The 26,620-nt window shown below is 47.8% G+C and overlaps 1 protein-coding gene across 1 annotated transcript in view; it reads left to right on the forward strand.

The window, feature by feature from the left end:
- Positions 1 to 254: 254 nt before the first annotated feature.
- Positions 255 to 26,620, forward strand: part of PDIA5 (protein disulfide isomerase family A member 5) — a 97,173-nt gene continuing 70,807 nt past the window's right edge. The window contains exons 1-3 of the mRNA XM_090277507.1: positions 255 to 416; positions 23,466 to 23,592; positions 26,519 to 26,606. Of these exons, the coding sequence (XP_090133633.1) occupies positions 372 to 416; positions 23,466 to 23,592; positions 26,519 to 26,606 (260 nt within the window). The 5' untranslated portion in view covers positions 255 to 371. The remainder of the gene's footprint in view (positions 417 to 23,465; positions 23,593 to 26,518; positions 26,607 to 26,620) is intronic.

Raw genomic sequence — 26,620 nt, forward strand, 5'->3', positions numbered from 1 at the left:
AAACTTTCCTCTGTGAGCTGAATGAGATAGCTTCTACAATTCTAGGCACAGAGTAATCCCTTAAATTAATTGCCTTCCCTTACTCCCCGGCTTTGCTGTTTTGTATTCCACTCATGGCCTATTTGGCCTTGGGGGCAAGTCCATATGCGGGTCTTCTAGCCCCGCCCTGCTGCAAACTACAATTCCCAGCAAGCATTTCTTCCCAGCCGCCTCTCCTCGCCTGCTGCGCATGCTTTGGCAGACGTGGCATCGGGAACTGGGAGGCGGGGAGCGGCTGGGAAGTGGCGGTGGCATTTGGACCCGGCGGAGCTGCGGGCGGGCGCTGGAGCCTGAGTGAAGACCAGAGCCGGCCGTGGGCAGCGGCGGCGGGGATGGCGCGGGCCGGGCCGGCGTGGCTGCTGCTTCTGGCGATTTGGGTGAGGCTGTGGCGCCAGGGTCCGGGCTGGGCCAGCACGTGCACTCCGAGTGAGGGTCCGCGCTCCCTACTGCCGGCCCATCCTGGACGTGCGGGGAGGTGCCTTGTGCCACCCGGGTAGGGGCATGCATGCCAGGCTGGCGGGGACTCGGTGGACGCAGGGGAGGCAGCGGGCAGCCCCCGTGCCCTCCTCGTGAAGCGTTCCGGGGCGCAGGGGCTGGCGGGAGCCCGGGGGCGCTGGGCTATCCCTCGCAGGGTGCTTGCGCTACGGGCACAACTTTGCGGGGGTGCAAGTCAGCGTGTGGCCACCGGTTTGGGCGAGACACCCGCTGGTTAGAGGCGGATGCGTCGCGCCCCCAGACTGCGGGCCCTACACCTGTGTGAGTGCGGTGTAGGAAGGGGGTACTTTGCACCCGCATTGCCGGAAACCTTGTTTTAGGGCCACTTGGGAAACTGCCGGTCCACACCTGGGTCCCCGCCTGCAGGGAGCTCTGCTCCTACACCCAGCGGAGGCTGGCCCGAACATTGGCCACTTTCCGGCTGTGTGACGCCGCGTATCATTTAAAGTATCCGATTCAGTGTTCTCATCCTTGAAACATGGACGGTAAAGATAACCTACCTCGCAAGGTTTCCATGAGGGTCAGATGAGAAATCTGAGGAGGAAACTCTGTAAACTGCAAAATCTTAGGAGAGTGGAGGAGGGTGCTGGGAGTGGTGGGCTTTCCAAGAAGAGTTTGTTACGCGTGAGTGAGTGCCTCCAAGACATCCTTGGGAGAGGTCTGAATGGGTTTGTCCACAGTGTCCGGGGCTGCCCTTGGTGTTGGCCTTCGTGTTGCCTGAGGGCGTGATGGGATCATGGGGCCACTTTCCATATTTTTCCATAACCTCTGGTCTCCGGTATTTTAAGACCATCTTGACTTCTTTGTTTCTGAAGTTTCAGGAACTTTCTACTGCTGGCACCCTCTCCATTCCAGACTTTTCAGATTTTTTTTTTCCTTTGGGCGTGACAAGGACGCTGTGCAAACAGGAGGAAAAAGTCGAGTGTGGATTGAATTGCTTTAAATACTTCCATCACACCATACCCAGCCCTTTTAGAATCACAGTGAGGAGTGGCCCCTGACTTCTGGCTGTCTGAAAGTGGATGGGGAAGGAAGCTCTTTGTACCCCTAGACCTGACCGTTCTCCCTCTGGGAGAGAACCGGGCTGGAGTGGGGCAGTCACTTCACCAGTGTCTAAGTGTGTTTGATGACCTGCTTGCATTCTGTTCCCTGGAGCAGGACTGCAGGAAGATGCAGAGGGGACCATCTCCAGTGAGATTTCCTATCAGGTCTTTGCACTTGGGCTGTTTTAGGAGGTCCTGCTTTCCTCCCTGCTTCCTCTTCCCCTCCCTCTGTGAAAATAAAGGGCTTGGGAATTTGACGGGAAAGAAATTTCATTCAGCAAATATTTATCAACCACATTGTCAGGAGCTGGGTTGGTTTTGGGTGGAGAGCAAAATACACATTGTCCTTGCCATCCTGTCTTGCCCTGGGTTGGGCAGGGGAGACAGTCCTGTGAACAAATAAAGACAGAACAGCGAATGCTAATATCCGAAGGGCTGGGTGCTTCCACAGAAGGGGAGCCATGCAGTCATTTGGAGGTAGGGTCAGCTATGACTTTCCTGAGGCAGTGGGTTGAGCAGTCTGGAGGGAGTGTGGGAGTCAGCAGTTGAGGTCTGCAGGTGCCCTCCACCCAGGGGTTTGGAAGAGCAAGTAGAGTTTACTGAGAGCACTAGAACATGGGACTTCTCAGCAAGGAATTGACGTTTTCTCTTTTCCCCAAGCCCTTGGCTTAGTAGGTGCATGGTCAGTGGTGAGTGGCTGGTGGACACTAGGGTGGACTTCAGTAAATCTATATTCTATGTCCCTGTGATAAGGGGTTCCAGGTACCGGGAGTGGATTGAGTTTCTTTGTTCACTTAATATTTACTAAGGTTTGTTCTGGCTGGTGTGGCTCAGTGGATTGAGCACCAGCTGGCCTATGAATCAAAATGTTGCTTGTTCAATTCCCAGTCAGGGCACATGCCTGGGTTGCAGGCCAGGTCCCCAGTTGGGGGCGTGTGAGAGGCAACCGGTCAGTGTATCTCTTACACATTGATGTTTTTCTCTCTTTCTCCCTCCCACTGTCTCTAAAAATAAGTAAATAAAATCTTTAAAGCATTTTACTGAGGGCTAATATGTGCCCAGCACTGGGATGTGACCTGAGGGATATAAAGAAGTATAAACTCTACAGAGTTTCATGGACAGGGATGTACACCCACGAGATGTTTTTAATAGCAAAAAATATGGAAATGGCTTAAATGGTCAACAGTAGTGGCATGGTTAAATGACTTTTGGCCCTGTCCATACCATGGGAAGTGATGTTTATGAAGAATATTTATATTTACTAGAATGCTGCTTATAAAAATATTTTGTGATGCTAATGAAGACTAAGGGCATGGAAAAGTTTTCTAGTGTGTTAAGTAGGGGAAAAGCTGGATACAAAGCCAACTCTCAGGATGGCTGAAGATAGCTACATAAGTGTTTGAGGAATTAGAAGGGCATCAAAATATGAACAGGGGTTGGTCTGGAAGGTTGGAGTTGTGGATGACTTTCATTATTTCTTTGCTTATGTTTTTCTGCGTTTTCCAAGTTTCCTACCTGAATATATATTAGGTTTTGATCAGGAAAGTTGATAAGGGAACATTTTTAAAATGGTTCTATTGGGGGCCTTAGCCTTCCAGAAAAATACTAGGGTAGAAAGATCTAATCAACATTTGGGACAAGTTGGTTCCAGCCCTTTCAGGCTGGGTGGGTATCTCTGCCCTCGGGGCCTGCGGCTGAGGGGACTGAGCTGTTCTGTCCCCATGCCTGCCCCACGCCTCCGCCTGTGCCTGCAGCTGTCTGACCCTTCCAGCTGCCCAGCTCAGCTCCTTGCTACAGCTGGCCAAGCCCTGGAGCTAGGCTGTGTTGAAGTTTTCACTGGTCCACAGACAAATTGGAAAAATAACAATGTGAATTTTTTTCCCACGAATCCAAATATTTTCAGTTTAAAAACTTGTTCATTCTTTTGATATGATGTCCATATTTGGGGTTAGGGAGTGATTTACAGTATCCTTTTGAAAAATGAAACTAGTGATGGTATTGTGATTTTTAAAAAGTTTTCTTGATAAAACTTACTTTTAAATATATATAACATTATACATTACATTTAAATTTACATATATATATATATATGCTTTAAAGTATATCATGCCAATCTGTGAGATTCAAAAATCTGAGAACTACTAATCTAACTCAACTCTCTCATTTTACAAAAGAAAAGTGAGGGTTCAAGAGGAAAAGGACTCACTCAAGGCTACCCAGTTTCTAAAGGCAGAGCTGAGATTAGACTCAAGCTTATGAATTATAAATCAGTGTCCTTCCCACTCCATCTCTGTCATCCCAGCCCACCCCCAACCCCCATCTCCTGCCTACTCACTCCTCCAAAGCCACTGATAGGGCCTCTGCCCCGATGGTGGCTTGAAGCTCAGCACCTGATGGGTGGAGATGCAGGAAGCAGGAGATGTTTGCCCCTGGTCTCTCCTGCAGAGCTTTTAATATACACGTATTTAGATTCTACATTATATATTTAATAGGCTTCTGTGGGCTGGTGTGGGGACCTAACTGCCATTTATAATGCTGTTTGGAACCTGGAGTGTACTTCTCCTACAAAAATAAACACATTACAGAGGAAGTTTTAAAGCAGAACTTGCATGCATATAAGTTGGAGGAATGACTGAGTGACTTGTGAGTGGCAAACACCGAGTGCTGTGGATTCAGGTAGAGGCCAGGCTGTGGGGCGCTGAGTGACCAGAGAAGGGCACCAGCTCATGCCTCACAAAGGAGTGCAGACTCTGAGCTCTGAGACTGTGGGGATCCTCTCTGTCCTGGTTGTTGTGTCCCCAGCACCTAGCCCAGGACCTGGCACGCAGTTATCCCTGTCCATGTTTGGCTGAAGGAATTTGTGGCGCTGTCCTCTACAGAAAAAGGAAACCTTTCCAAACAGAAATGTTGGCAATGAGGAGCAATGGGCCAGGCTGGCTGGTAGAAAGGATTTGAGTCTGGGAGTTGGGGCAGAAGACTGCAGGAGTGGATCGTAAAGAAGCTTAAATGCTGACTTTGGGACGCGGTTCTGTAGATAACGGAGAGACATGTTGAAAGCTGCCCTTTGAGTAGCAAGATCAGGCAGGCCACAGAGTTGGGTTTTGGTTGGAGTGGGAGAGGCTGGATTAATTTTCTCAGAACAGCACTTTCTTCCTCTTCTCTATTATCTACAAGATAAAGTCAAATGTGATGTAGTGGAAAGAACATGGGCTTTTTGCCAGCTAGACACTCAGGAGCTGTGTGACCTTGGGCCCTGCCTCAGTTTTCCTGTTTATAAATGGTGGTCATAATATCCATCTTGCAGAGTTGCACGGACCAGACATAATACAGGAAGCACTCAGCATAGTGCTTGGCACATGGGAGTGCCCAGTGAGTGGGGACCACAGCAGTCATCTCAAGTTGCTGAAGAAGAGGTGCTGGGGAAGCCAATTAGGAGGGTGTGGTAGACAGTGAATGACCAGAGTGGGTGTGAGCAGAGGCTTCAAGACGTGGATGGGGATGTCCTGTGCTGCTGTGATTCTCTCCGTCACAGTTCCTTGGAGCTGGGCTCTTACCTTGATTCTTGCCCTTCCCCAGTGGGCCTCCCTGCACAGGCTCCGGATTTGTGGGGAGGGGGACATTGTAGAGGGGATAAGGATTTAAGTACTCGCTGTTTTTCTCCCCTTTCTTCTGAAAGTGGACCCTCTCTTGAGAATGGATATATCAGCAACACTGCCTCCCTGGAGGGTTCACCCCAGCATTGTCGCTTTGTTCTGTAGGACTCTTGTGTCTTGCTTGGTCGTTGTGGTAGGTTTGGAGGCTGTCTAAATGACAGTGGGCTGAGAGTGGTGCATGGGTGTAAGGACAGCCTAAGTTCTCTTACATTACCCAGACTAAGATGGTTCATTTGCCCCCCATCCCACCTCCCTTCTCCCTCCTTCCGTTTTTTCACACCTGGGCTCCTAGGTCCCGGTGGGAAACGGGAGGAGCACAGTGCTCACCATTGCCTGGCCAGCCTGCAGCGCTGACCAGAGCCTCCGGCTGCCCATTTAATTTGTCGGTGAGAATTATGACACACCCGGTACATTTGAAGAGGGCTTTAGAGTTTGCAAAGCATTTCCACACACTTCACGCCTGTGTAGTCTTGGGTGAGATGAGATTAAATACTGTTTCCTTTAGAGAGGGAAGGGTGGGTGGACAGAGAGGTGGGAGGAGGTGGACCATTAGACAAGAGTGTGGGTGTGGTTTGGAAGGTGGAAGGACAGACAGGTGGGTTGGGACTCAGTTCTCAGTGGCTTGCCTGACTGTTTAAGCAGCCAGGTTGGTAGGTGCTATTTTCTGAAATAGCAACACCAGCCATTTTCCTGGGGTGTCTGTGAAACTTGCTCTTTAGATCCCGGATGGCCTGAGTAAGGGAGCAGGAACAGCTAGCCGGACACTTGTCCATCTTTCCCACCTTTCTCATTATTCCCTTCTTAGCTCTAGTGCTGTTTCCTCTGACCACCTTAGGTCTAACAGGGCCTCTTCCCACACACCAGTTTATGACAACTTCTAAGTAATTAGCTTTGCAGCCCTGAGGTGGAGGATTAAACACTCACATGGAGTGTGGAGTTAGAATAGCCTTTTTGGGACTTCCGGCCAAGATGGAGGCGTAGACAGACACGCTGCGTCTCCCTCCACAACTAAGAAGGAATACAACTACCTCAAAACTAGAAACAACCAGAAGTTCCAGAAAATCAAACTGCATGGAAGTCCAGCAAGCAAAGATATAAAGAAGAAATACTCATCCAGACAGGTAGGAGGGGCGGAGCCAGGGCGAGAGGACCCGATGTGATGGTGGCAGCAGCAGCAGCGGCAGGCCAGCAGAAAGTGCAGTCACACGTTTTAAAACGTCAGGAGGAACACCTGGGAACGTTCCCAGCTCCTCACTGGACCTTGCAGCTCACGGTCCCAGCACCGGCGAGTATTAAGCCTCATTGCTTCTGACTGTGCAGACCAGTGGGGGTTGGGGTGGAGGCAGAAACTGCCAGTCTCTCAGCAGAGTCCGCTTGTTTAAAGGGACTCCACCCATGGTCATAGAACATCCGCAGACCCACCCATTCTGGGGAGGACGGCCAGGGCAGCAGCTAGAGAGACACCAGTCAGGTGCGGAAGTGGGAGAAGTGCTTTGAAAAGGGGTGAGTTCTGGGCAGTCGGCATTGTTCCCTCTCGGACCCCTCCCCCTCATACAGCGCCACAACGTGGTGAAACAGGTCGCCCAGCACTGACCAATACCTAAGGCTCCGCCCCTTACAACATAACAGGAGTAACAGCTCTACCTGGGACACGGAGGCAAACAAACACAGGAGCCTGTCAGAATGAGGAGACAGAGAAGTAGGGCCCAAAAGGGGAGAACTAAGCGACAAGGAGATAGCCAGCCTCACAGATGAGGAGACGGACAACCTAACAGATGCAGAATTCAAAATACTGGTGATAAAGATGCTCACAGACTTGACAGATATGCTTAAGTACGGCAAACGCGTAAGAGAAGTGAAGGCTATGCTAAGTGAAACGAAGGAAAATCCACACAAAACCAGTGGTGAAGGGAAGGAAACTGGGGTTCAAATCAATGATTTGGAACATAAGGAAGAAAAAAACAGTCAACCAGCGCAGAATGAGGAAACAAGAATGGAAAAAAATGAGGAAAACTTCCCAAATTTTGCAAAGGAGATGGACATACAGGTCTGGGAAGCACAGAGGGTCCTTGGTGAGCTGGACCCAGAAGGGACCACACCAGGAGGCATCATGACTGAGATGCCAAAGGTGAAAGATAAAGAGAGAGTCCTGGGGGCAGCAAGAGAGGTAGAGAGTTGCCTACAGGAGGGTGCCCATAGGACTATCAGCTGATTTCTCAGAGAACACTTTGCAGGCAGGAAGGGACTGGGAAGCAGTATTCAATGTGATGAAAAGCAACCGATAACCAGGATGACTATCCAGCAAAGCTATCAGTTGGAATGGAAGGGCAGATGAAGTGCTTCCCAGACAAGGTGAAGCTAAAGGAGCTCATCATCACCAAACCATTATTATGTCAAAGGGACTTACTTAAGAAAAAGAATCAAAGCCATGAACACTAAAATAACAACAAACTCACAACTATCAACAACTGAATCTAAAAAATACAAACAAAATCCAACTAAGCAAACCAGAATAGGAACAGAATCATAGGTATGGGGATCATTTGGAGGGTTATCAGCTGGGAGGGGGAAGGGAGAGAAGTGGGGAAATGGTGCAGGGACTAAGAAGCATAATCGGTTGTTATGAAATAGACAGGGGGATGTTAAGAATAATATAGGAAAGGGTGAAGCCAAAGAGCTTCTACGCATGACCCATGGACATGAATTAAGGGGGTGGGATTGCTGGAGGGGCAGGGGATACTGGGCAGAGGGAAGCAAAGGGGAAAAATTTGAACTACTGTAACAACATAATCAATAAAATATACTTAAAAAAAAAAAAAAGAGCATAACCTTTTCGGTCCCAGCCAAAGTAGCTCAGTGGATTGAGCGCCGGCCTGCGAATCAAAGGGTTGCTAGTTCGATTCCCATCAAGGCACATGCCTCAGTTGTGGGCATGAGAGGCAACCACACATTGATGTTTCTCTCTCTCTTTCTCTCTTTCTCTCTCCCTTCCCCTGTCTCTAAAAATAAATAAATAAAATCTTTAAAAAAATTTTTTTAAAAGAATAGCTTTTTGTTCCCCATGGTCATACTGAGTCCTTAGTTTGATGTGCAGTCTGTTCCCATATGGCCTGATGATGAGCCTGTGCCTGGCTTCAGAGTTCCAACTCATTACAGCTGGCAGGGTCGGGATAGAGAATCCGTCCCCCCCAAAGCATCCTGCCATTTCTTCAACCCCCTAGCAAGAGCAGATATCTTTAATTCACGAATAGATCCTTTAATTCTTGCCTTGGAAGTTATTACCGGGGATCCAGGTCGAGGGTTTTAAGGTAGGACTTGAACATAAAGGTGATTCTGTATCTGAGCCAAGAGCTGGGCTTGGCTGGAAGCTCTGCTGCTGGGCCAAGTAGGCCAGGCTCCAGAGGAACAAGCAGGTTTCCTCTCATGAAGGGGTCTCACCTTGATTGGTCCTGGGCAGAGTGTTGTACCTGCCCCTTACTTCAGAGGAATATGTGCCCTGATCTACATGCTCCACGCATCACAGATGTTCATTTATTACACAGATCTACCTTCCTTCCTTTCTTCTTTTTTTTTAAATTATTTTAAAAATATTTTATTTATTTACTTATAGAGGAAGGGGAAGGGAGGAAGAAAGAGAGGGAGGGAAACATCAATGTGTGGTTGCCTCTCACATACCCCCAGCCAGGGACCAGGCCCACCACCTGGGCATGTGGCCAGACTGGGAATCGAACCAGCGACCCTTTGGTTCGCAGGCCAGCACTCAATCCACTGAGCCACTTCAGCTGGGGCTCTTTTTCTTTTTTTAAACAGATATTTCTTGGGAGTCTTTTATGAGTCAGATATACCATGCTACAGCATTGGGGACATAATGATAAATAAGATGGACAACACCTCTTTGTCCCAGTGCTTAGTGGGAAACCACAGATTTATAATTTGATTCAGGTAGAAAGTGCTGGAAGGAGGAAGCATAAAGTGTAATAGAATATGTAACAGGGGTCCCCAACCTAGTGCAGGGAGTCAGGAAAGGCTTCTCTGAGGACATATAGACCCTTAGAATAGTGTTCTTTAAAAAAACTTTTTTAATCTTCCCCTGAGTAAATGTTTATTGATTTTAGAGAGAGAAGAAGTGGGGAGGGAAGAGAGAGAGAGAGAAGGAGAAACAGAAACATTGATGTGAGAGAGAAACATTGATCAGTTGCCTCTTGAACACGCCCTGACTGGGGATTGAACCCACAACCTAGGTATGTGTCCTGACTGGTGATCAAACTCGCATCCTTTTGTTGTATGGGACGACGCTCCAACCAATTGAACCACTGGCCAGAGCTAGAATAATGTTAAATATTGTGTGAAACAGAATGCATGGGATTATAAAGGAAACTAGAGATCTTGAAATACAGCTATCAAAATATTATAACATATGTGATAAAATTATATTTGCATTTTTTATTAATATCATATAAGAAGATCTAGTGTTAGGTTTGCTAATTTCTGTAATATTAAGTAGCATGAAAAGTGTTTCAAGATATCCACACCAATTGTAATATGATGAAATACACGATTCATGTTGATGGCAAAGTCGCAGATACTGCCAGTGTTACTGTTTGTTACTTACATTCATATTAAAGGGAAGGCTAAATTCCAGTTAGAGATTAGTGGAAATAAAGATGTGATGTTTCCCCATACAGATTCATAGACCCCATGGTAAGAAAAGTTATCTGAAAACTTGGGAATAAAAGATGACTTAATAACTTTCTAATGTCACACTGCAGCATTGTGTAAGAAGCCAACTAAGGGCCACCTAGTGCTCTAGGGAATTTAACTTTGCTTATTATTCTTTAGGACTCATCCTCTGTAAAATTAGATAAAAATGTAAATAATGTCTCTTTGGTAGAGAAGAGAGACCCAAAGATTATTGCCCTGCAGGACATTTAACAGTCTTATATCAGGATTCTTTTTTTTTAAATCAGTCATATGCATATTACTTTCTTAAAACTTCTTTTTAACCTTTTTTTCTTTTTAAAAAACTTATTTATTTATTTTTCGAGAGGGGAAGTGAAGGAGAAAGAGAGGAAGAGAAACATCAATGTGTGAGAGAAGGTTGCAACATGGATTGGTTGCCTCTTGCACATCCCCAATGTGGGACCTGGCCCACAGCCCAGGTGTGTGCCCTGACCAGGGATTGAACCTGCAACCTTTGGGTTTGCAGGATGACACCCAACCCACTGAGCCACACCAGTCAGGGTTAACCATTTGTCTTATATCCTCTTTTGTTGTAACTTTGTCATTTTACTGGGTCCCTTATTAAAGAGTTCAATAACACTTTGGAGTATACTCAATAATCTATTTTTATGAGTTAGGATTTTAACATTTGAGAATTATACTTGACGCTGGTTTAAGAACTTCTGAGTGAGCAGGATGTGAGGGTGTGGTGCTCTGAAGGGAGGCCTAGGCTGGAGATGTTAATTTAGGGGGGCTGCCTAGGAGGCGGGTGGGACCCCTGGGGGAGAGTGGCGGGAGGAAAGAGAAGGTGGACTGAGTGAGCGCCGAGGAACTTCAGCCTTTAAAGGGTAGGGAGAGGAGGGCGTACAGAGAAGGGTGACTGGAGAGGTAGAAGGGAGACCAAAAGTGTTCGCCCACATTCAAGAAGTTGAGCAAACCGAGTACTGGAGGTGCCCTTAGGGTTACCCATGTGGAAGTCATTGAACCCCCACCGAGAGCCTTTGTGGTGGTGGTGGGGCTGATCGGAGAGGGCTGGGGAGTAGACAGGAGAGAAGGGGGAGATGGAAAATCCTGGCTGTGAAGGAGAGAGTAACATGGCGTCCAGAGAGCCAGTTTTTAAAAGGAGGGCTAGCAGCAGAGGTTTTCCAACCTGGCTCTGGATCCAAACCACCCTAAGGGGGTATGTGTAGAAATGGATTTACTCTAAGGGTAAGGCCCAGGAACCTGTATTTATGAAAAGCCTGTACTTAGCGCTGTTGTACAGCTACCAACCAGACAGATTTACAAATTAACAACATTAATCTTACAGAGTGGATAATATTTGGGTGGCACAAGTTCTGCCCATGTCATGAGCCACACACCTGAGTGACACTGGGAGCCATCACTTGGCTGAGGATGTGCAGTTTTTGCTTTTCTCTGAAGGCATGCGGGCAATTGCCTGTTGGCGAGTAGCAGAGGAACGATCAGGTCGTCATTACAGCTCTTTTCAGTTGGTCACATTCAGTAGCTAGATTGGAAGGGAGAGTGAACTTTCTGGCCTCTGGGTCTTGTTCGGGGTGCAGCTGTAGGGAGTGAGAGGAAGCTCCAGGGACATCAGTGGGAAGTATTCACACTCATGGGCAAAGGGAAGAGCATTGGATCTGTGTTCACAATGTCCGGTCTGAGACCTGGTGCTGCCATTTTAGACTTCACCCAAGGCGAGTCCCTTAACTTCTTAGAGCCTCAGTGTTTATATCTCTAAAGTGGGGGTAGTACCACATCCCCGACAGATTGCTTATAGTTGTTTTTCAAACATTTTAACTGCAACCCCTGCAAGATAATTACACATTTTTACATTACAACTAAGTATATATGCATATGTATATTTATACATTTCACTGAATACTTGGGCTTGCTACCTGTGGTACACACTAATGCCATTAAAACATGCAGGTGGTAACCCACTGAACTGATGTTATGACTCAGCTCTTAGGTTGAGGCCTGAGGAGTGGAAAACACTGGTTGAGACTCTCAGCCTTAGAGGATTGAATGAGATAATGAGTGTATAAGCACGGTGTACACGTGGGTCATGAGCACCCGAATTGTTATTTTCTCATCAATTATCAGAGCTTTGAGGCAGGATTGGATTTCCGGAGTGGGAATTCACCTGCTCTTCCTCCCTCCCTGCTGCCTAGTTAACTGTTCCCTCCACCCGCTCTTCCTCGTTAGCCCTTGTCACGTGTGCACAGGCTGGCAGCCACCCAAAGCCCGTAGCTCTCAAAGAGGTTTTCCAAAGCATCAGGGCCTGAGGATCTTAAGTCCTGGTTAAATGCACTGCAGTTGCGATTTCAGGATAAGAAAGGCTGTTTGTATAAGCTCTCGGATGAGTCGTCCTACCCCGCTGCGTTGTCTCCTGTTGACAGCCACATTTGTGCTGTGGGGAATATGGGTGGGACCACACTGTGTAACCCACATATGAAGTGTGGTTTTTAAAGGGAGCAGAATATAAGCGATGCAGCTGGCTTTGTACTGACAGGAGCGAGCGGTCAGATGTGTGTGCCTCCGGGAACCCGCTGTCCTGCTCTGACTGCGCTGGTGTCTGTCTGTCAGGCTCAGTCTGAGTCTCAGCTCTCACACTTACTTGCTGGGTGATGCTGAGCAAGTTTCTTAACTCCTCTCAGTCTCAGTTTCCTTCTCTATCAAATAGAGACAATAAAAGTGCCTACTTTGTTCACTCGCCAAGATAATTAAATTAGATAATCATGTCACCTGCTTTCTTGCTCCTGCTCACACAGTAAATACTCTGTACTTTCAGCTATTATCATTATCATGGGCTAATCCCTGGCCCCTGAAATTTGAAATTGTAGAATCCACTCTTGGGGTCTATTCCTTGCCAAATACTTCCATATTTCTCTCATTCTATTTTGTTTTTCTTTTAGAGAGAAGGGGAGGAAGGGAGAAAGAAGAGGAGGAACATCAATGTGAGAGAGAAAAAGCGATTGGTTGCCTCTCACGCACCCCCAACTAGGGACCTGGCCTGCAACCCAGGCATGTGCCTGACCAAGAATTGAACCAGCGACCTTTCTGTTTGAGGGACTTTGCTCAGCCCATTGAGCAACACTACTCAGGGCTCCCTCCTATTCTTAATAAGCACATTTAGCTCCCTCAGCTGCAGCTAGTGGGGGTTCCACATCCCAGGGCTGGTACGGCTATCTGTCTGTGTCTCTGTGTGTCTGTCTTTCTCTCTCTCTCTCTTTCTCACACACACACACTCTTGCCACTCAGGGACTTATGGGGCTCATATTTATTTTGAAGCCTGCTGGTTAGACAATGAACACTGGGAAGTATTGGTGGTGAAATCCCCAAATGTGGTTTGAGGTTAGGGCGTACTCCTTGTGAAGAATGGTGTTTAGCCATGGTGGTTGGTGACAGATGCTTAAACTTTGCCCTCTGAAGGGGCATAAATGACCCATATTTAAAAATTAATGTTCTTTTATATCTCTCTCTCTTGTCCAAGCCATTCTAGGTATGTATTGTATGCAAAATACTTTGCAGATACCATATAGTAGTTCTTATAAAAGAACTACAAAATGTCAGTGAGCAGAGGAATAACAGGCAGCTGGGGGTGAAGAAGTACAGTTAAGCATTACTCTTTTTTTTTTTTTTCTTTTAAAAGAGAGAGAGAGAGAATGTGAGAGCCAGAGCGAGAAGCAGGGGATGGTTGCCTCTAGTATACACCCTGACCGGGCATTGAACCTGCAACCTTTTGGTGTACAGGCTGGGATGATGCTCCAACCAACTGAGCCACCTGGCCAGTGCCAGGGCAGATAAATACTACTCTTATGTGGGAAGTGCCAGTGAGTGCTTGCTGAATGGTGGGGATTTATCAGAAGGACTGGTATGGAAGGCAGTATTTGTGTTCTGGGTATCTTTCTTTCTTTCTTTTTAGGTTTTTTTTTTCCTAATTCTAATTTTGAAATAATTTTGGACTGATAAGAGTTGTAAGAATAATACAGAGGATTCCCATCTACCCTTTACCCAGATTCCACAAATACTAACATTTGTTTTTATCATACTCTCCCTCTACATATGTAATGCAGCATTTGGCTCAGGACTCAGTCCAGAATCAAACATTAAATTTCTTTGTCTTAGCTCTTTAATCTCCTTTAATCTGGATTGATTTCTCAGTTTTTGTCTTTTGTGACAATGACATTTTTGAAGAATGTCCCTTAATTTGGTTTTTGATGATGTTTCTCTTCAGTGCCTTCCATCAGGAGCCAGTGATGTCCATTTGACCCATTACTGGTGATGGTAATGTTGGTCCCTCAGTCAAGGGGGTTTCTGCCAGGCTTCTAGATAGTACAGCTCTATTTTCTTCTGGGGAGACACTATGCTTGGAGGTTGTTAATTGTTTCCACAATGGTGGCCAAATGGTGGTAATTTTTTCGTTAAATATTAGAATTGGACATGCCTATTGTAGTGAGTTAGAAAAACAGATAAAGGAGAAGAATAAACTTTCTCCGATGGCAAAGCCTTACTTTGGTGCATTTTCTTCTTCCAGTCTTTTTCTGAGCATAATTTTGCATATAGTTGTATTCATACCATACCATGCACATTTTGGATTTTATCTTTTAAAGCTTAGCATTGTTTTCATTGCACCGTCTTTGAAAACATCATTTAAATGGCTATATTATTCTGTAGAGTGGCTTACTCTAAATAACCATTCCCCCACTGTTGGATATTTAGGTTGTTTACAACTTCTGACTGCTGTGAGTAAGATCATGTGAGTCATATCTGTGTCAGAGCCTCTGGTAATTCTCAGGACAGATTCCCAAAAGTGGAATTGCCCAGCCAGGGAGCATAAATACTGCTAAGATCCTTGATAAATTGTGCCAAGTAGCTTTCCAAAAGAATTGTACTAGCATAGGCTTTTGTCAGCACTGTATGACAGACAGCTGGGCTCCATATTTTAAGAAATTCACTAATGGTGAATTTTTAACAAAACATTGACCCATCAGTCAAGATTTGTGTTGAGATTAAATTTATGTATTTTGAATTATGAAAGCATAGGTATTTGTTTGCCAAAATAAATAGAGTATAATATAGCACATTACTCTTTCCAAGCTCTGACCCACTGCTCCCAGCATTGGGACAGCTCTGAGAATCGTGAATGTGGCTGTGTCTTGGGCAGCTCACTCGGAACGGTGTGGGACTTGAAGGCACAACTGAGGAACAGGTGTATTTCACCTACAGAATCCAAACAGGGAATGTGTTTGCTGTCTTCAGAGTGTGATAAGCTGACAGAATGGCATGGAAGGGGCGGAGGAATTTGAACTTACTAACGACATGAGCTGTCCAAGATAAAGTGGTGGGTGGAGGACAGGGATTTCTGTGTATTAACATCTTTAGTCCCCACAGGCTCCTGGGCCCCACTGGCTGGAGCAGCTTCAGGAGATGTTGAGTCCTGGACTCCGGGAGGCCACCTTGAGGCTGGCACTGGCGTGGGAAGAATGCTGAGAGGGGTCCTGTATAAGGGAGTTACCCAGCCCAGTGAAAGCCTGTGAACTGCGAGGGGTGTCCTGGCCTCTCAGGCTCCTGCAGTGGTCCCCTTACTAGTAAAGGGCTGACGCTGAAGGGAAATAGGAGCGTTACTAGCTAATTTTCCTTTTATTTGTGGGTAGCTGTTACCAGGTGACCAAGGTACCAGACAAGAACAGGCACAGTGAAACCTGGGTAATGAGCAGGAACATAGTAGATCAAACCCCTGATAGTCTCTCTGTCTTTTTCCTTATTACAGTTTATTTGAAGTATAATGCATGATTTGATGCCTTAGATACTTTGAAATATCCCAGCTGGAGCAGATGTTAATATTTCTTTCTAGTTAAAGCTTTTGGTCCAGTAGGTACTCAAGATCTTTTTGTATGTGTGCCAGAAAACACAAGATAGTGCCTTTAACAGATCATTTATTTCACTAATGTAGAAGCCCGGAAAAGGGTATTGTAGGGCCAGTTTACCACTCTGTGGTGTCAGAGACCCAGGTACCTTCTATCCTGTTACTCCATGTGTTTAATGCTTTCTTCTCATTGCCTCAAAGTGGCTGCTTGAGTTCCGATCATCTTTTCCAAATTCCAGCTGGCAGGAAGGAGGAGGGGACTAGGAAGACTTACACCAGATGTCAGTTAGGGACATTTCCTAAAAGTTGCCACATAATACTTCTGCTTACATTCCAGGGGCTGAAATTTAGTCATATAGCCACACTTGCTGCAAGGGAGACTGACAGGTGGGGCTTTTCATGTGGGTGGCTAAGTGCCAGAGAAACTCAGCTGCATAAGGTGTGAGTACCTCATAGCACTTCTCTAGTAGTGGTCGTGAGAATAGATTTGCCAAATGTCACAGTTGGAAAGGACTTTGGAAATCACTTGGAGCGCTTTCATTTACAGAAGAAGAAACAGAGACTAGAGAAGAGAGAGGACTTGTCCAAGGTCATACAGCCAGTTTAACATCAAAGCCAACACAAGAGTTGGATTTTGACTCTTTCAACCAAACTTCCAGCTCTAAATTCTCAACCAGCTCAAGTTCTCCGACCTTGGGTTCAGGTCATCTGTTTTTAACATTTCTCCTGAAACCCTTTACCACCAGCTTCTTACTAATCTAGACTTTTGGATTCTGACATTTCAAAACCATTTTCAGCAAAACGTGGGTTACAATAAATTCTTCACAGCATCCCAACATAAGAAGAGTATCTTTTTTTCAAGTGACAGAGCCAAAAAGGTCAAGACCCACTTCCACCTTTTTTCCTAAATGTTAAACTTTCATCCTTAAATCTTTCTCCTTTAGCAAGCTGCTTTTACATAATTGAATACCTCTGGCTTCATGATCTGCACTGAATAATGAATCTGTAAGGACAGACAGCCTCCCTGGCTAGAGCGAACATGAGGATGCTGGCACGTGCCCCAGAGATCGGGAGCTTTTTAAAGTTGGGGGTGTAATGTGACAAGACTGTTCTCCCTATTATTTTCCAGAATTGTATGACTCTTTAGTCTGGTGGCAGTGGTGGGTGACCTTAAATGCAGAGAGAGGAGCTTGTGTGTGCTGTGTGTGAGAGGGAGAGGCTGGTGGAAAGGGGCACAGGCTTCGTTACAGAACCTGACTAACAGCAGATCCTGGCTAATGACCCCAGGTCCCTGAGAAGCGGGGCAGACCACAGGTACTCTAGGCTTGCAGGAAGCAGAGGCTTGGTTTAAATCTCTGCTGGAGCCCTCCTTGCCACGGGATCTGGAAGAGGAGGGCTTTTCCTGGCTGTTTTGCTGGGGCCTGCCTGGGAGGGAGGTGTCCCTTTTCAGCTTGGGTTGCTCCGAGTCCAGGAAGCTTGAGGGGTTGAGAGAAGCAGACCATCACCTCTAGCCAGGAGCTGGGAGACCTAAGCTCTGGCCCAATCTCTGCTGCTTACCTACTGTGTGACCCTGACAAGTAACTTAGCCTCTCTGAGCCTTAGTTTCCTCCTCTGTGCAATGAGGCCGGTGCCCACTCTTCTGGTTTTGCGAGGGCCAAATGGGCACAAAGCCTGGAAGGAGCATTTTGCATGTGCTACATGGCCCCCTGTCTGGAGCGCTGTGCAGATGGGTGATCATTCCAGGTTTTATGAGGCCAAATGTGTGTGCGTGCACACTTCTTCCTGCCTGGATGTGCTGGGGTTTTTTGCCTGATTGCAGGCTGGGCCCCGGAGAGGAAGAGGTGGTGCCCATTTTACTGTTGTCCTTGCTCTCTCTGTGACTTATCTCACTAATGCTACTACTAAAGATAATTACAATTATTATGTACTTCTGTATGCCAAGCATTATGTTAAGTTCTCTATGTACTTCCCCTCCTCCCCTCTCGTTTAATCCTCAGCCAACCCAGCAAGGCGGGTGTCAGCATTATTCCCTTCACTCTACAGGTGGGGACATGACATTCTGAGAGCTATAGTAATGATGGTGCCTGGGTTTGGCCCCGGGTCTGACTGCACAAGTTCTCTTTTCAGTGGTCTCCAAGGGGTGGGAAAACCACAAAGGCAGCAGGTGAGAGTGGGCTGTTAGGTTCGAGGGTCGCTTGTCTGGCGGGCCTGATATGGGCAGACACCTGTTAGAACACTGCAGAGTCTGGGAGAGGAGGAGAGAACCCAGTTTCCTCCACCCCATTGTCTCCTGCTGTGGTGGAGGTGGGGTGAGGACTTATGAGCCAGGGACCCTGGGTGCTGTAGGGCTCTGAAGAGGGCCCTGTACTCTGCTGAGGGAAGGGGCTTCGGGGTAAAGGGGCTGCTACTCGGATGGAGGGACCTAGTGTTCTGGAGGAGGTGCTGCACTGTGACAGGGCTTGGGGGCTGAGAGGCACTCTGATGGGGGGGCTCTCTGATGCAAGTGGGACCTAGTTTTGGAGGCCTCTATTTCCCAGCAGCAGCAAAAGAGAGGCCATCCTCCCCAAGCTTTGTTTTGCTCTACATTGGGGGAGCGGTTTATGGGTCTCAGCCCAGCCCAGCCCAGGAGGGCAGCTCAGCCGTGAAGCTGCTGGTGGGTGAGCAGACAGAAAGCAGTTATCGGAGCTGATCCAGGAGTTTCATGGTGAACAGAGGGTTTTTTGTTTTTTTTGTTTTTCTCTCTCTCCCCTGTCTCTAAAGTGAATAACTTAAAGTGTAAAGAGCCTGTCTAGGCCAGGAACAATTCCATGGCTGGCTTGAAAGGTGTCTGGCTTCTAAGCACTTCTCAAACACTGCCCTCTCCCCCAGCAGCTTGATAAAGCAGAGAGTTTGTGCATCATTAACACTGTTATTGTTGCCGTAGTTATTTTTGTTACCAAGGTTTGTGGGTCTGATGTGAGAAATCTGCAGGAAGGTGCGAGGCCAGGTCGTCTAGGGCGCACTGGGCTGCAGCTTAAGGGAAGGAGGGAGGGTGCACTCTGGAAAGGTTAAAACAGACTGAAGTGGAGGAGAATGGAGAATGGTAAGTGGCTGGAGGGGTGTCCCTGCCTTGGGCTTAGGGGAAGGTCCCTGCACTTGCCTGCTAAGGTGAGGGTCTGAGGCCAGACATGGGCTTTTCATCCTCTGCGCTCTCAGAGATGCCAAACCTAGCATCTTAGCTCTTTGCTTGCCAAATCCTTGGGTCCCTCTGGATCTGGCTATCTCGCCTGTTTTCCTGTTACTCCCAAATCTCCAAACCCTGCCTCTCCTGCCCACAGATGGACAGTAGAGACAGTTCATTCTTCTGACCCTGCTGGGTCACCTGTGCTCCTTTTGTTGTCACCCCAGCTCCTGTGCTGGGTGTGCTGTCTCTTCTCAGCACTCGGCTTTTGACCCCCCTACCCGCACTCTACTGGGATTCCCTTCTAATGTCCAGGGACTTCGCCATGGCCTTTGCTTGCAGATCAGTCACTGCCTTTCTGTGTGTCCTCCTTGGTCTGTGTTGATGCAACACTTCCCACCTTTTCCTTCTGACTGTCCTCCTGTCCTTCCTGCTCCTCTCAACTATGGTGTTCCCTCCCTGGGCTTCTCCCTCTGAACCTTGACCCCAGAGACCTTGTAGGCTTTGAGGCTTCCTCTCCAGCTTGTATTGGGATGTCTTATTGTTCACATGTCTGTGCCTGAGCTTATTATCACCTTCCTGAGCATAAGACAAAATGCTTCGCTGTGTCTCAAGTCTTTCATTTTTGGCTGTTGTTCTGCTCCTAGTCCAGAATCCTTGGGGTCATTTTAGCCCCTTTCTCTTCCTTCCTTGCTTACATATGAATACTCATTGGATTCTGTTATTTTTCCCTGAGGCTCTTGGATTGACCCATTTCTTTCCACTTGGGCAGCCACCCAGCTGACCTCTCCACCTCCAGCCTCCTGGTGGCTGCCCAGTCTGAAGTCATGGCCAAATGAAGTTCTTGAGCAAGGCTTTCAAGACCCCCAGCCTGGCTCCACCTGCCCTCTCGCACCATGCTCCAACGCAGACCCTCCCTGACAGTGCTGTGATCAGTCTGGTGTCAGTAGTCCCTTCCAGGTCTTCGGAGAGCTGCCATGGACCCACCGTGGAACGTGCTTCTAGCAGGTGACATCTGCATAGGTCCAGCGTGTGGTGGCCAGTGTGCCTTGTTATGTTATTATGCTGGACAAACGTGTCCTGTAGGCTTTCAAGCAGCCATGCACCATTCTGAGCCCTGTTCTGCAGAGCTAGCTCCTAGTCTAGGGGATGGAGTATTGACTGGGGAGGTGGGGAGGAGACAGACCCTCTATAAAGACCTGGCTGTGGGCAGCCCCCAGTTTAAGCCCCAGTGTTCAAGCAGAGGCCACTTGCTGAGTGTATCTGTGGTTGAGCTTATGTTCTCTGCTGTGTGAGGGTAAAGGCAAGGTCAGAGGTTTTGGTGGCTGGCTGGAATGTGGTTTGTTTACTCTGAGGGTGGCCACTGACCAGAGGACCTGAGGGACTCACTGGGTTTTACAGGAGGAAGCCGTGGGTATGCCACGGGACTCGGCTCCTGTGCTCTCCGCTGCAGACACTGTGTTGTCTCTGTGGCTCAGTTACGCACCACAGCTGCCTGGGCAGGTGGGCACCGGGCTCATCCTCTCTCCCCTTGTCCTCCCCAGTTTCAGAGGCACAGGTGCCGCTAGTCTCAGGAGGGCGGGTCCACAGGTCAGAATCCCCAGGCACTGGGCAAGGGCAGTTGTTTTCTTAACTGCAGATTAGTTGAGGATTAAAAACAATAGAGTCAATGTGTTTTTCCAACAGATATTTTTCTTTTTTCCCTTTAATCGTGTGCATTGAGCTATGAACTTTTTAGCCTGAAGCCCATTAGCTCTCTGGGAGCAGTAGAATAAATAACGTGTAATAATAAAGTGGAATTAATTTTTTGGTGAGCTCTCAAGGTGGGCTGCATAAGGGCAATGGTCTTTAGGCATTGTCCATGGCTCTGACAGGGCAGAATGAGGGAGAAATAGTTCCTCAGCTCCTCCTCCTGGATGGTTTTACCTCGGGAGAAGGAACCTTGAATTCTAATGGCAAATTATATTTAGAAACACTAGAATATGGCCACATTTCTGTGTTCTACTCTGCTGAGATGGATATTTCTATTACGTATTATGGTAATGATACCAATAGAGTGCTTTATGATTTATAAAATATGTTCAATAAGTTATCCCAATTTATCCTTGCAGCAGTCCCATGAGGGAGGTGTTATTATCTCCATGTCAGATGCAAGGCATTAAGCCTCTAGAACGGTGAGTGATGTTGCTGAGGCATCTTAGCTCTTGAGTGGTAGAGCTCAGACTCAAGACTTTTGGATGCAAAGAGGTCGTGGACTGAGAGGACATGGGGTCAAATAAAGAGACTGGGGTTCAGGCCCTGGCCGTGCTTCTTACTAGCCGTGTAACTTTGGTCAGCTTATTTAACTGATTAATATGATCAAGCATACCAGATCATCTATAGTTGCCTCTTTTTATTGACCACATTCTTCCATATTCCTGTCCTTGCTTCTTTCTGGGCTGCTTGCTCTGTAGGCTGCTGGGCAGTTGTCCTGGACTTCTCTTTACTATCAACATGGTCATTCTCCTTGCCTCTCTCCTTTCTCGGATCCTTTGTTTCCTAGATTCCACGTCTTTATCATTTTTAATTTATATCTTGTTTTGGTAGAGCATGGGTTCCAGTAGCTTCTTGAGAAAGGGTGCAGTGGTAGTAAATTGTGCACATCCGAGATCTTAAGTTTGAGTAAATCTGCACTCACCATTGACGTTTGGCTGGTTATAGAGTTCCAGTTGGATGTGACAGCACTTGACAATTATGAAAGCAATGCTTCATTGTCTTCTGGTGTGCTGATGACCATTCTCAGGCCAATTCTGACTCCTGATCTTTTGTATGTGGTGTTTTTTTGTTTTTGTTTTTGTTTTTCTGTGAAATTCCAATCTACTCTTTGTTAGCAGTGTTCTGAACCTTTTCAGGGATGTACTTTGGTGAGAATTCTTTAAAATTCTTGTTGCTGGGCCCTCTCAGTGGAAAGCTCACATTCTTCAATTCTGGGGTATTTTCTTGAATTATTTCTTTGACAATTTCTTTTCTTCTGGTTTCTTCTTTTTCTGGAGTTCCTTTAATTTGGCTCCTGCACTTAATGGATTTAGTTTCTTATTTTTCTTATCCTTTTGCATGTTTTTTTAAAAACCTCTCAATCTTTTTGTTTTATTTCCTAGGAATATTTTTCAATTCTACTTTCAACTGTGTTGCAATTATTATTATTTTTTTTATGTTTATGAGTTTTACGTTCTAAGAGTTTTTTTCTTGATTGTCTTTGGCTCTTCCTTTGTCATGACATTCTATTCTTGTTTTATGGATGCATTGTTTTATTTCTCTGAGAATAATAATTATAGTTTTGTTGTTTTATTCTGTTCTTTTCCATTTCTTTTTAATCTAAGTTTCATCCTTCCATTCGTTTGTTTTGTGCTTGTCTTTTGTATTCAGGGCTCTCCTCGGGTCTCTGGTGAACCTTGGTTATCTGTGTGTATCGAACAGCACGGCACTAGCACTGGTCAGAGAATGAGTATGGGGAGAAGCTGGAGGCACTTGTTTACTGAGAGGGCCTCACAGTGGGTATTTGAGTGGGAAAGCTGTTTCATGGGAGGATCTCCAAGTCATTGTCTGTAGGTTGTTTTTCTTGTGCTTCTCAGTTTCCCCAGAGAAAATTCTCCAATCTCCTGCCTGGGTATACAAAGACTGACAGCATTCTGGGGGATGGGGCTCAACAGGGTGGTTGATCTCAAGGTTCATTTGGTAGAGACTTCCCCTTAACCCCCCATTTGCTCTCAGGGCCATACTTCCACCCTCTGCCTGGTGTCTCCCAGCAGAGTTTTTCTTGTTATAGACACCATGTAGCGAGCCCTGTGTTTTCTGCCAGCTGGACCAGGGGCTGTTGGCCAGCTGTGAGGGGGATCTACTGTGTTACTGCTCCTTATTCGGACTTTTAAAACACACACACGTATTGCTTTCATGCCGGCAGAGGTGACTTCGTGTGTCCAGTGCCCAAGATTTTCAGGGTTTTGCGGGACAATTAGGTCATTTTTGTTGGCTGGTTTCCTGAGATTATTGGCTGAGTACGGAAAGCAGAAAACCTCTCACCAACCCATTCCTATCCTAAACATCAGAGGTGATATTTTTCTGTGGATTTTGTGTTTTGGTGCTTCTAAGTGGGATGGCGTTTTCGCACTGCTCCGTGTATGGTGCACTGTAGAGTACAGACGTTGACCAGAGAGGTCTTGGCTAAGTGGGTGGCAAGTAGGTCCATGCAGCACGCTTGTGTCATATGTGGTCCATACAGCCGTGTGGATGGGGAAGAGAGTGACTTGGAGACTGAGAGTGGACAGAGAAGTGTCTTGGGGTGCGGTGACTTGGAGAAGGGTGGGGGTGAAAAGGCAGCCATAGTCCTGTGAGAAGGGTTGGTGTGCCCTTATCCCTCTGAAGTGAATTGTGCCGTAGGCAGCACACCTGCAGGCACCCATTCCTCCCCAGGCCTGGCTCTCTGACCCTGTCCTCTTGATTTCCAGGTGGTCCTGCCAGTGTGGCTGTCCTCCACAAAGGTTTCCTCGCTCATCGAGAGGATCTCTGACCCCAAGGACTTGAAAAAACTTCTCAGGACTCGGAATAATGTATTAGTGCTTTACTCCAAATCTGGTGAGTGCCAGCCTGGCCTTGGGGTCATTTGTTGGGGGTGGGGTGGGATAGGGAGGGAATGAGAGGGAGCAGAGGTGGGAGGCGAGAACTTAGGACCAAAACCACTCAGAGATGGTCTGAGGGACACGGGGTTTGTCAGCTTTCCTCGGAAGACAGGGCAGAGGCACAGAGGGGCATTGGTTCTGCTGATTTTGGGTCCCAGAGAGGTCATGTCAGTTCTTTTTTACAAGTATTTTGTAGAAAAAGCCTCACTACCTTGGGAGGGACACAGCATGTGTGTGAAGGAGGACAGAGGACACCAGGGATGGGCATTCTGACTTCCTGGCCTGGCACACTTCTCCAGAGCTGTTGATTAACAGATCAGGTTGGCCTGTCGTCAGCTGAAATGGCCCCAGGCTTGGAAGCGTGCACCCAGGCTGGCAACTCTGACCCTCCCTGGCCTCTGTCCGTCCCACTCTGGGATTGGAACGCAAGACTGAGTTTGGACTGGGCTCCAGTCTCAGGACAGGGCACTTCAGTGGGGTGGGAGCAGCAGTTTGCCTCTTCTGACCTTGGGGCTGGCAAGTGGATGTTGAGAGGTTTACTTGGCTCTTGGTCCTGACTTTGAACATCTGACTGTTGATATCGTTCCAGCAAAGTTAAGTGTTCTTGCTGCTCCTAATGATGCCAAGTTTTCTGTGCCCTGGAGAATCAAGAGCCAGTGGCTGGGCCAGTTCCGGGCACAGCTCTCCCTGTAGCTCATCCTCGACACTCATTGGCATGGGGCTGATGGATATCTTGGATGTGTGTCCCTCCTGGAGCCTGCATCCTCTAAGCACCCTGGCACGTGCTGCTCCTTGCCCTTCTGAGGGCCTGGCAAATGCTGCCTGAGGTTGTTGGGAGCCCAGCATGTGGTTAGCATTTCTCTATTGTCAGGGATAGGAGTAAACTGAGGCCAGGGAGCAACAGAGTTGCTCCTGAGGCCTGGGATATAGGGCTCTGTGTAAGTGTGGCTCACCGCCTTGGCTGCTCCTGGAGCTGGTGGTTGTCAGTGCAAGAACACACTCGGTTCCTTCTCTGGGTAGGTCCCGTCTCGTAAGCTTATCATCTTACGTGGACTCTGCAAGGACCTCTGCAGTATGCTCTCGTTTGCTCCCCTGCCATGAGGGAGACAGTGCAGGCTGTCAGGTAACGTCCAGGTTACAAGTGAGGAAACCGAAGCTGGGACAGAAGAGCTGACTTGCCTTAGGTCTCCCAGCGAGTAGATGGCAGAGCTGGTGCCCTACACTGCCTCTGCCTTTCTGCTTCTGCTGGAAGGTAGGAAGAAGTGTATGAATTCTGCAGTGACGGGAGGGCTCTGCCACCAGCAGATGATGGTGGTAAGTCAGAGAGTGGCAAGCTGGGGTCTCCTGATGGCTGCTTGCAGGGCAGGAGGCAGGGTCTGGAGCATCTTATTTTCTCTTCAGTCCCCACCCGGGCGTGGTCTCACTCGCTGGCCTTGGCGTTCTCATGCCTCCCACGCATCAGTTCCTCCCTGCTTCAGCAGCGGCCACGGATGATTGTTTTACCATCCTGCCTCCTGGCCCAGGCCAGTCACTAGACTTGTGACTGTGAGTGGGCTATCAGAGCAACACCGTTTTTCTCCCCTCCCATCCTTCCAGGCAGGGCTCCCTTTCCGCTGCGGAAAGGCAGAGTTAGGGGAGGGGCACCTCATACTGCTCTACTTTAGTTTCCCTCTCCTGTTTCTCAGAGCCCACCTGCGTGGTGGAGCGATGGCCTTTCCCACCTCTGCTGTGCCCTCCTATTGCCCTGGTGGGGGTTTCTGGCACCGTTCTAGAACGATGCTTTTTGTTCACTTCTGTGAAAGGCTCAGCATGCTTTGTATTCATAAACAGCTACCATTATCCATTGGAAAAGGAGATCAGTGGAGGCAAATAATTCAGACATCATTTCTGCTTGGCCTTGGAACGTATTATGTGGTTTGGGGGGGGGGCGGTGGCAGGGAAGCAACAGGCTGCTCTTCCCACCAGTGTCTGCCTGGTGAGCCTTTCAAAGGAGCTCACAGGTGTGACAGGGGAAGGTGACACACTGGCCACAGCTGCTCTGCAGTGGGACCTTGCAGGCTGGCAGTGTTGAAATCCTGGCTACCGAGGCTCCATCCCCAAGAACCTGCCCTCCTACAGTAGTTTCCAGGTGCTTTGCCCAGACCACAGGAATTGACACCTGGACAAGCAAAACACTCTTCCTTTCTTGCATTCTTGCTACCTTGCCCCGAAGCATTGTCCATGGGCCTACAGCTGACTCCCGAGGTACTGCCAGAGCCAGTTCTTCCCCTGTCACTTCGAGGAAGTGGGCTGTGAAGTCTGACTTGGGTACACTTGGTGCTGGCCCATTGGAGACTGGTGTTACCTGTAGCCTTCATTTAATCACCAGGTTGTAGTGAGCCCCTAGGTGAGTGTGTGATGGATAAATGAGGGAAGGGTCTGGTCCCTGCCCTTGTCAGCCCCCAGGTTGTGTGCCAGGACAGACGAGAGTGGAATTGGCCAACTCATTTCCTACTTTAGTTATAGAATTGTAATTATTTGGTTATAGAATTTTCAAAATTTGTCCCAGAAGGGTAGCAAGTCAGAGATTCTCCTGGGAGTTGACTGTCTGGCTCAGAGATTCTTGGAGGAGTAAGGCATGAGGCATGGCTTATAGGAGGGTTGGGGGAGGGCGGGGTTCTGTGTCCGTGAGGAAGGGCTGGGGAGGATGGGGGCGCAGGGGTTTCTGAGAAGAGCTGGGCCGTCCTCACGGAACTGTTGACCACAGGGACGATGTTTTAGCTGGTGCTCAGGACCCTACCTGCTCTGGGATGGTCTCCTTCCTTCCTTGCCCCTGAGGGAAGATGGTAGGGGTGGCCCAGCTGTGGTTGGACACAGATGCTTAATTTTTTTTTTTTCCACAGAGGCTGCAGCTGAAAGTCATCTCAGGTTATTGTCCACTGTGGCCCAGGCGGTGAAAGGACAAGGCACCATCTGCTGGGTAGACTGTGGGTATGTCCTGGGGA

The sequence above is a fragment of the Furipterus horrens genome, unplaced genomic scaffold (assembly GCF_987537825.1).
Source record: "Furipterus horrens unplaced genomic scaffold, mFurHor1.1.pri manual_scaffold_1, whole genome shotgun sequence".
Lineage (NCBI taxonomy): Eukaryota > Metazoa > Chordata > Mammalia > Chiroptera > Furipteridae > Furipterus > Furipterus horrens.